The 11,021-nt window shown below is 36.8% G+C and overlaps 1 protein-coding gene across 1 annotated transcript; it reads left to right on the top strand.

Annotated features, from left to right (window-relative positions):
* The first annotated feature begins 3,938 nt into the window (after positions 1-3,938).
* On the top strand, positions 3,939-10,127 carry LOC149556400 (long-chain-alcohol oxidase FAO4A-like). Its single transcript, XM_089830687.1, has 4 exons — positions 3,939-4,684; positions 5,135-5,404; positions 8,142-8,997; positions 9,080-10,127. Exons 1-4 carry the CDS (start codon positions 4,424-4,426, stop codon positions 9,991-9,993), a joined length of 2,301 nt encoding a protein of 766 aa, XP_089686813.1. The 5' UTR covers positions 3,939-4,423; the 3' UTR covers positions 9,994-10,127.
* The last annotated feature ends 894 nt before the right edge of the window (positions 10,128-11,021 follow it).

An 11,021-nucleotide genomic window follows, 5' to 3' on the forward strand; every position in this document is an offset into this window, starting at 1 on the left:
ATGCTATGTTGAGTTATTAAGAAAATTAATTGATATCATAAAGTAGCTTGCAAGTTTCTTTATTTGGGAAAAAATGGGGGAGGATACTACACGTAGCCCGGAAGGCCTTACAACCGAGCATGTTGGATAAAAATCTTATTATGAGGATTGGCATTGTGTGGATCTAAATCTCTGTGTTATTATTTATATTCCATTGCATGGTTATTTTTGGGGGCTAGGACATCTCTTTTAGGGATTCTCTTGCCTTTTACTGAATCAAGTGGTATCAGAGCGGTTGGATCTGGTTGAAGATTTGTTGCAAAGGGTTTGCGAAGATCTTGGAAGATGCCTCCGAGAAGATTGGAACCTGGGATGATTGTAGATCTTTGTGATGTGGTGGAGAAGAAGATTTGAAAGATGTCTGCTCAGTTTGAAGCTAGTTTGTCTGATCAAGTTAAGGACGAGATAATTGAGTTTCACAGATATTTATGGAGCTGGATTCTATCGATCCAAAAGCGAGTTGTCTGGTCGATTAGAAGACTTGTTCAAGAGAAAAGAGGGCATGGCAAGGTCAAGGTGGAGGTTGGTTTTGTTAATCAATTTGTGGAGTCCGATGTAAAACCTATAGAGCGACTTGTGGGTGTTGCTAAAGAGGTTCCTAATCATGTTGATGCTAGGATGGAGACTTGTTTTCATGATCAGTTGGACGGATCTAACATGAAAATTGCAGAGCGCTTGGTCATGGATAATCAAGTTATTGTTGGTGATGAGTTACATGTTGCAAAGCATCTTGTTGTGAGCAATGAGATTGTTGGTGTTGGGAGTTTTGTATGTTGGTGATGACTTTCATATTATTGTTGATGTAGATTTGGTTTTAGATATACATGTTGTTGTAGATGTGGAGTTTGATGCTCTTGTTGTTGATATGGATTGTGATTGGAAACCTTTGGTGAAGATGAAGTTGGTTGTAGAAATTTCTTTGGGCATCAAAGTATGGGACATACCTTTCTCTCTACTTGGGGAGTTTGATGTAGGAGCATCAAGCTTAGATTTTTGTAAACCTTATGGTTTGGGAGATTGGGGATGTGCTCAAGGCATATTGGGCAACCTTGTTCTAAGTGCGCATAGAGTTTGGAGTCATCATCTTGGAGTTAGAGCCATTTTAGTGGTTGTTGGTAATGTGTTCCTATTTACTGATAGACCTTGGAGTTTGTATTCGTGACCTTCATTTTGAGGGAGTTTGTGTGTGCACTCTTGGATTTGGATTGTTGGATGGCATGTGGACCTATGTCTAAGTGCACATACTCTTATGTTGTCATATGAGTTAGTTATGCATTGTAAACTTGAGGCATGTCACGAGTATTTAATTTATGTTATGTATTTAATGTCTGTAGCCAAGCCGACTTATGGCTAAAGAGTGTATTTAATGATTGTTTATTTAATGTAAGGGTTGTTAGGTCAACTTGTGGCTTGGTTTAGTATAAGTAGAGGGTCTTGTGGAGTCTAGAGTCATCATCATCTAGCTTCTAGAGGAGGATGTGGAAGAGAAGCAATGTTTGAGCAGAACTAGTATTTGCAGCTTGGGAAACAAGAAGGTTGCTTGGTGGCTTGCGAGCACGAGCTTAGACTCTTCTTGGAGTTCTCTACCAAGTTGCAGATTTGGGCTAGCTAGTGGTTTGGATCTTATGAGATCTCGTTGAACTTTTATTGTAATTGTTGATGTATTTGGTCATAACCCGAAAGGCCTTATAGTCAGGCATGTTGGATGAAAATCTTATTATAAGGATTAGCATTGTGTATCTCAATCTCTGTGTTATTATTTATATTCCATTGTGTGGTTATTTGCTAGGGGTAGGACATCTCCTTTGGGGATTTTCCTGCCTTGCACTACATCACTTTAGACATCAATGACAACACTTTGTCCAACAATTATGTGCTCCAAAGCATGTACACAAAAAATCAATTTCAAAGAATATAAAGATGAAAATTGAATACCATGAGCACATTAGTGCTCATTAGATCTTTGGGCTTTCAAAAAAGTTAACAATTGTAAAACTAAGATCCATTTGGAGATTGAATTGTGTTAGGAACACTTAAGTGAGATTATCAAATGAATGAGTATATCATAGAAGAATTGAGATAACGAGACTTAGTAGCATGATATGTAAGCATGCTTGTAGGTGGTTTTGTTAACAATCATCCTCATAAAGAAAGTCTCCCCATACAATTATAGATGATGTAAGATATATATTAGAGGCACCTTTTCCATCATACAATGAAAACCTGGGAACCACCAAACCTATAATTAATGGATACATTACAAGTGTCAAAAAAGGGGGCGTAAATGTAGCCCAATCAAATTCAAAGTTATCTTGTTTGTAATGCTTTACATTCGCTCCTTTTCTATTTGATTTATTTTGTTAAATCATTCATCTAGGATAAAGCAAGGGATGCCAAATAAAAAAGTTTAATAATCACATTTGGGAGAGTGAGTGTATGTTTGGGAGGTGAAGAGTTGGATGGAGTAATCATTTGAGATAAAGGTAAGACGGGGAAAAGACACCTACAAGTAGTTAAGGTGTGCAATGTGTAGGCCTCTTGGCTAAATGAGATTGTGTAAGAGAGAGGTGCGGAAGAATATTAATCTTTTGGGCAATGGGTGTTTCAAAAGGGATATAACTAGGAGCTAGGCCATAAGATTGAGGATAAGTGGAAATGAGAAAAGTATTGCCATGGTACTATTGTAATGAGTAGAAAGTGAAGGGACAATGTATACACTAGTCAAAATAGATGAAGTGATTTTAGTTAACAAAAGCTTACAAAACCTATAATCCATATGATATATTAATTAACATATCTATTTGTTAATGTAGTCAAATATTCACTAATCATAGTTACACTTACTTAGGATAATACATTGCATAGTAGTTTGTCATTGAGACACCTAGGAGTTTGCAACTCAATTAAGCACATGGTGTTGAAGATTCCACTCTAGATGGTGATGGTTGTTATCTCATTCTACTTTTTGTGTGAGATCCACCTTCAGTGGACATATCACATACTTTGTTACATAATGGAGGTTGATCCACCTTTGGTGGACATGTGATTCACCCTATGTAGGTGATAGCTTGTCTAGTTCTTATCATTGTTTCCTATCACCTTAGCTATATATGTAGGCCTATTATGTGTATTTCTAGAATGTAGTGCCCATGTCCATTATCAATAATATCAATTTTGCATCTTAATGCAATTGTCTTGCCATTCTTTAGTAGAAGTTATCTTAATCTTTCATTTGATTCCAAGGGTGTTGTAGAATCACCTAAAACTCTAACACTATTAACTAAATATTTTACACATTGACCAAACTAACCAATATAGATTTAAAGGCTAAAATTTCAAATTAGTCCCATGATTATACTCTTAATTTGTCATTATTATGAATAGTAGAGTAGATCACATTCTTATCAATTTAGGCCATACAAAGATTTAGATGATTATTCTTTCTTGATTGCACAAATAAAATATTCAAGAAATAAAGTTTAGAGATTTCTTTCACATTGAAAAGTTACAAAGATTGGTAATGTACTTGATCTTGATGTAAATCATAGTATAATAGTCAAAGGTTGGTTGAGTAGTTGAGAAAGAAAACTCAATAAAACAAACATTAAGATCAATATTAGAAAAGAACTACTACATGAAAAAAAATTTAAGATCATTATTAGAAAATAACTCACTAGAAGAAAAAAAAATTAGTGCAATAATGAAATTTGTATATTTATGTCATTTTCTATTTAGAATTCTGATCTTTGTAAAAAGGTTGTGCATGTTTTATAATAGGATTCAACATCAAGGATTACAAGGGTCATAAAACTAGACACAAAGGCACGGATAAAAGATGCGTATGCTTTTTTGAACTAAGAAAGATTATAATATAAGACAAAACGTTGCCGACCACTCGTAGACGTAATCTATTCGAAAAAATCTCAGCAGAATTTTGTTTACAGAAGAGATTTTATGGTTCCTTGTGTGAAAGACTCTAGTGGGTCTCATCTATAAGAGCTCAAGTGCTATTGAAATAGGAATCTAAAGTTTCTGGGCGATCTCCAATCTATAAGAGCTCAAGTGCTATTGAAATAGGAATCTAAAGTTTCTGGGCGATCTCCAACTAAGTTATTGTTCAACGCACCACGCTTTTCCAATAAAAAAAGCATTTTCCTGTGAATGGTGGGTAATTAGTACTTTCAAATAAGATAATTCAAGATAAGTTTGGAGAGTAAAAACTTCAAGGTCAAGTTCGGAAGTGTAAAAACGGTCAGTCACAAGGAACAAGATCAAATTCCCTGTTTTGGGGAGGGTGTATAAATATATGATTGATGAGGACTTTCTAGCATTAGGATTCATTTAATAGAGAGTAGTAGAAAAGGAAAAGGGAACAAATTTGGAGATGGAAGGAGGAAAGCTCAGAAATTTCAATGGCCTTCTAAATACTGAAACAGTAGTTGAGGGAAAAAATCATGGGCTGTTTGAGACACCATTTATAGGATTTAGTGCAGCTGAAATGTCGAGCCTTACAGCGCTCTGCAATGCTTTCTTTCCCTCTCTGCCCTTAGAAGCTAGTGGTCTTTTACTCGATGGTTCTGAATTCAGTAAGGATGTTGAGGAATTTTATATGGCTTCTTTGCCAAACGGATGGAGCACCTTTGAGGTAAGCTTATCCTGAACTCGAAATTACAGTGTTATAAACAATCCACTAATCTTAATCAAGATTTTTCTGGAAAACTTGGTTTTTAGAGTTTTAATCCTCTGCTTATAAGGTGAAATTGTGTAATCAAGTTGTCTGGTGTGATTACCAAGTTTTAATCTTTAACAGGATCTTGGTAACAGTTTTTATGAAAAACTGATTTAAGTATCGATATACTTGACGCTGTGAGATGGAACTGTTCCCTAATTTTAGATGAATTTCTGTTAAACAGACTAACGTAATCAAAATCTCGTTGTGAATAGGCAACTCCAAACGAGTTATGATCAAATATTAGATCAGAAACGCTGATTTTCATCTAGATCTCTGTAACATTGTTTAATACAAGATGGTTCTCTTAAAATTAACCTTGATATATTTAAGATTCTGAGATAAAAGTTGATTACCTTATGGCAGGTTGCAGAAACCATGAGGAATCTGTTCAAACCTGAGGTCCTCAATATCCTGAAGAAGGTTCTGTGGTTGCTGTCTACATATTTAGGAACGTTTTTACTCGCAGGAAGACATTCATTGTCTACAGAGTTTCCGTTTGTTCTGAGGTTTGGGGATTTGGCTGTTGAGAAACGAGAGAAAGTGCTTCTCGACTGGTCTACGAGCTCAATCTCCTTCTTCAGGCTTATTTTTAAAGTTTTCAAGGGTACCCTCATGTGGAACCATTTCACCAGAGTAAGTTGAACAAATTTCAGCTAAGGAATAAACATTATGTTTGAAAGGAACTGAGTATTTTGGTTACAGTAGATCTGTCTCATGGATAAATACATGAGATGCACAGATTTTGTTTATGTTATTTATATAAATCTGTTAAGTTTATTGCTCTAGGCAACTTTGTATGCACTTGAATATTATAGATCCTGTAAAATATGAGGGACAGACAGATGTAGTGCTAGCAACAAGACCTTTAGGTAAAATCTTAAGGCAAATAGAATAGAGAGAATCCAAGATTCTCCTGTTTAGGTCACAGTATGGGTGTTGGTTAAGCTTCATACAAAATGTGCTGAAGGAAAAAAAAGTCAATTTTTTAAAAAAAAATTTGTGAAAATACAGTTTTTTTTTTTCAAATTTTTTATTGTTTTCGATTACAAAATATACAGATCATGAAGAACAAATGATGAGAATTTAAGAAATATCTAATATATGTTCAATTTTTTTGACATTTGATCAACAGTAAATTTTATCTGGAGCCTAACCATATCCCTTAGATAGTTGCTGCTACTCACTGTGAATAAATATAATCATCCAATATTTTCTGTTTTTTCATCTTTACGCACTGGTCCTTTTTTACCTCACTAGCAAAAACTAATGTGCTATCTCAACCAAAACTTGGCGACACAGGAAGAAACTGGTCACTCATCTTAACCATTTCCAGATTCACAGCACTGGTTTGCCTATGGACTCAAAAAAGCCAACTGATTTAGCGTCATGGTCAATCACTCCATAATATGTCCTAACTGTCAAAGATCCAGTTTTACTGCTTGAAAATATTTGTTATTATCTATTTTTGTGTGATTCTAGCTTATGCAAAGGAAGAGAGGTAAATTCGAGATTTCATGTTTCTTGATTCTTGAATTCATCAAATTGTTAGGTAAAAGGGCAAGGGTTCCATATGATTCTAATTTTTCCTTCTAGCATGTACCTAATTATTCGGGAGCAATCTGCAGCAGGAATGTTCTAATGGAAAGTTGACTATCTCCTAAAGCTAAAGCTTTGAAAAGAAAAGCCACCAGATATTCACCTACCTTGGAAAAAGTCTCCTGCTAATCGTCTAATAATAAAATTCTCTAAGAACTTCTAGCTGTCATTGTAACTTCCATTGCTTCTGATTGGTTTCTTTTCTTTAGGAGTTCCATTAATTTATTAACCTTATGTGTTTGGGCAGGCCACGCCTAACCGGTTGGAGTAATATCTTATACGATTGGGAACATTTTGTCCGTCTGTTGGGGATGTTATCCAGTAGCTCAATGTTTAAGGAAATTGAGCTCATTCCATATAAGATTTGAGACATTGCGCTGATATGTTGCAGAAAGAAGATAAGAAAAACCACTAAAAACCTGATATGTTTTCCAATTTTTTTCGACTTAGAAAACTTTGCGCTCCCCTTTCATAAACCAGAATATATATATATATATGTTGCAAGAAATTCTTAGCCTCCTCTTCCAACCAGCTCAAAGATTCTGCCATAGTTTATGAAGCGGTTACATTATTTTTAGTTCTTATTTCTTTACAACTTATTCTCGAATTTAATATTAATCTCTGAATTACCAAAGCTCTTATCATTCATGGATAAGATTAAAGACCAGGGAAATTCAAGTTTTAGAGATCTTAGAACAAGATAGGAAAGATGTTAGAGATGAACTAGATGAACCAATTCTTGATGGAAGAGAGTTCAGCTCTATGAAGGAGGATCAACCTACATACTTTCATCTTTGAATAGGCAAGGTTAAAAGAAAAAAGTCAGAAACTAAGTCCAATAGTAGGTAAGTGAAGGAGACGAGATTTTTAGTACAAAAATCTGGAAGAAAATAAAGTTACCTTCACTTGCTGATTGAGTCAATCAAAGGAGTTTTAGGGTATCCTCTCCTCTCACAAATTTGAAGCAAATTAGAGATCAATCATGTTCTAGAAACTCTAATATATTCACTAACATATGGGTAGAAGTTACAATAGAGAGATCAAAATGAAGGAAATCCATGTTAAGGAGATCCTACAAGAAATAAATGGATGGAAGCTAATGAATATTAGAGATTGATAGTTCCAAACAACCGATTACATTCTTAAATGAGGTAAAGATTTTAGATTTCATGTAGATTGTCCAATTTTCATAAACAAAAAATGTGCGAATTTTTTTTAAAGCTGTGGCAATCAAAAGAACAAGAACCTAATTATCTTAGAAAGAATATAGATTAGATTGAGGATTCAAGAAAACTTTCTTAAAAGAGAAATTGTCAAAACATTGATTATTTTTAAATTTCTTCTATACAATATAACTCTATTTATGTCCTCTTATCTATTGATTGTTTATTAATACCTCTGACTTCTCTTTATCATTTGGTGGACTCCATTGATAATTAAATATTTTAAAAGACCCCACACCCTTTAAAACTCCCTTGACTTGAATATCCTTAAAAAATCTTAGAAAAGAACACTACCTATCTGATGATCTTAAAATGGATGACTTTTTCAAAACATAACTTTCAATACAATATCCTGAAATTAGGAGATCCCACACTATTTTTCTGAAATTGCAAGCAAAACCCAAAATAGCTGATGCCCTCGTCCTAAAATTTGCAGACTCCCTAAACAGTGAAATTAGGACCTGGTTTTCACTTTTAATATTCAACACTGCTTTCATGAAGTTCAATCTTTTCTTCAAAGCTCTGACAGATTTTGTATGCTTTCCTGGCAGGTCGATGAGAAGGGGCACAACCCCTTTTGGAAAGCCATAAATTACTGCGGACCCGATCCAGCGGCCATGACTGCACAACTTTCCCCCAAGCCCCTGGAAAGCTCAGTAATTGACACATCGGTTTTATACGGAGATGAATTAGACTCAGCTCTGGAAAGCCACGGATGCAAATTAACGAGTCCTTCCAAAATCGCGGCTCTTGCAAATGTGCAGTGCTCGTCAAAAGACCACGCCATAGAATGCGACGTAGTCATAGTTGGCTCAGGCTCCGGCGGCGGGGTTGCAGCCGCGGTGCTGGCAAAAGCAGGGTTTAAGGTCGTCGTCTTGGAAAAAGGGGGTTACAAGGCCCGCCATGATTTGGGGCTCCTGGAGGCGGAGTCTATTAGAGATCTGTACGAGGAGAAAGGATTGGTGAGGACTGAGGACCAGAACATGACCATCTTCGCTGGCTCTACTGTAGGCGGCGGCTCGGCAGTCAATTGGGCCGCCTCGTTTCGAACTCCCGACCATGTGCTCCGCGAGTGGACTCAAACCCTAGGGCTTGAGATATTCGGGAGCCCCAGATACCGCGAAGCCATGGATCGAGTCTGCGAGCGGTTGGGGGTGCAGGAGGACTGTGAAGAGGAAAGCTTGCAGAATGCTGTGCTGCGGAAAGGATGCGAGGCATTAGGGTTCCATGTGGGGAATATTCCAAGAAATGCGACAGCAGATCATTACTGTGGATGGTGCAGCCTCGGGTGCAGGAAAGGGACGAAGCAGGCAACTTCCGAGACGTGGCTCGTCGACGCCGCCGACGCCGGCGCCGTCATACTCACCCGTTGCTCTGCTCACAGGGTTTTGCAAACCCCGAATTCAGGTCTTTCTCATCAAATTAACATTCCATGCATTTCAATGAAAACTATAGTTAGGGTTTCATACTGATTTTTTTTTTCTGTCAGGTCGCAAGGGTAGAAAAGCGATCGGAGTCGTGGCTAAAATCGGAGGCACAGAGAGGCAGGTGTTCATCAGGGCCCGAGCCACGGTGGTCGCCTCCGGCGCTCTGCGTACGCCTCCGTTGCTCCACACCAGCGGCCTGGAAAACCCTCACATTGGCAAAAACCTGCACCTGCATCCCGTCCAGATCGTGTGGGGGTACTTACCGCCAGGAACTGCAGCTCAGGGGACATGTTACGAAGGCGGAATAATGACGGCCTTCTCAAACGAGACCGCCGCCTGGGACACCACGGGCTATGGAGCGATCTTACAAACCCCAATTCTGCATCCGGGCACCTTCGCCAGTATAATGCCGTGGCGGTCAGGGTCCCATTTCAAGAAAACAATGCTCAATTTCTCCAGAACTTGCAGCATAATCGTTCTGCTTCGCGATATGGGAAGCGGATCTGTTGCGGCCAAGGAAGACGGCAGCTTGTGCATTGACTATAAGCTTCGATCCGATGATGAGGATCGGGCCAGAGAAGGCGTGGAGAAGGGGCTTCGTATACTGGCCGCTGCAGGGGCCGTTGAGGTCGGATCCCACCATCAGGATCTTGAAAGCTTTAAGATTGGCCCTTCCTCAACTTCTAATCACGAAAAGGATTTCGAGGAGTATGTGAGCAGAGTAGGGAAGAAAGATGGGGCGCCATTGTACTGTGCGCATCAGATGGGGAGTTGCAGAATGGGAAAGAACTCGGCTGAGAGTGCATTGGATGAGAATGGGGAGAGTTGGGAAGTGGAGGGGCTTTATGTTGCAGATGGAAGTGTGCTTCCCACTGCATTGGGGATTAATCCCATGATTACCATTCAGTCTGTGGCCTTCTGCATTGCTCAGAACGTCCTCAATTATCTCAAAGAAACTTCAGCGAACCGTAAGTAGAATGTTATATCCATCCTTCAAAGCTTCGGTTGCCATTTTAGCTTCTCCACCTATAAAACTGGTTCTCCAACCGATTAAATACGTAAAATCATGTTCCTTGTCTTCCCCTTTGTGGCGAGGGGATCATTTCAACTTATCCCTTGAAAGCCTACTACTATCTTTCACGGCACCGGCTACGGTGCAACATATTTGCACCGGCCGGTATGTATGTAAAATTGTCAGTGTCCTCCTCGTACTCATGTCTTTTCTACCCTGCACCGTTCGTACTTGTCTTTTCCACCCTACAACTAATACGATACTGTTGATCTATTTTTTATTTAAATTAATTTATTGGTTTTTATGTTTTCTTAAATGTTCAGATTCATACGAAAAAGTTTGCAAATATATTTACATGGTGTGAATTTATATTTATTTAAGGTTAATTTATTTTTAAAGAAATATTTGATTGTTTTTTTAATTTGTTAATCATAGTAAGTTTATCTTATTTGATTATAATTTTTAAATTAAGTTTTTACATTAAAATCTTTTTGTAAACAAACTTAAATATAAAATAAAATAAATATATCATATCATATAATTAATGAACAATAAAAATGTATTCATATAAATATAATTGTATATTTTTATAAAAATATACAATTATGTTTAGATTATTTTATGTTTTGTATATCTAATTTTAAATATATTTATCTATGTTAGCATAATGTGTATATAATTATAATTATTCTTGTATGTGTATATCCTTATCCATTTAACATTATTGTTATATATATTCAAGATACACATTGAAGGGTATTAAAAGTAAAGATAAAGATATGTTGTAACCATAAAATTTGTTACCGTTCGAAGTAATATTAGTTTTGTATTATGTGTGTAGTTAATTTTTTACATTCTTGTTTTAAAAACAAAATGATACAAGTATGTACTTGTCGAAATGTAATATATAATTATAATTAATAGAATAAACATTTATTATATAATTGTAGTTAATAAGATAGAATTTATTATATGTACCTAGAATAGACTAT

This window comes from Cupressus sempervirens, chromosome 5, assembly GCF_028749045.1.
Source record: "Cupressus sempervirens isolate cs-2001-9-10 chromosome 5, ASM2874904v1, whole genome shotgun sequence".
Lineage (NCBI taxonomy): Eukaryota > Viridiplantae > Streptophyta > Pinopsida > Cupressales > Cupressaceae > Cupressus > Cupressus sempervirens.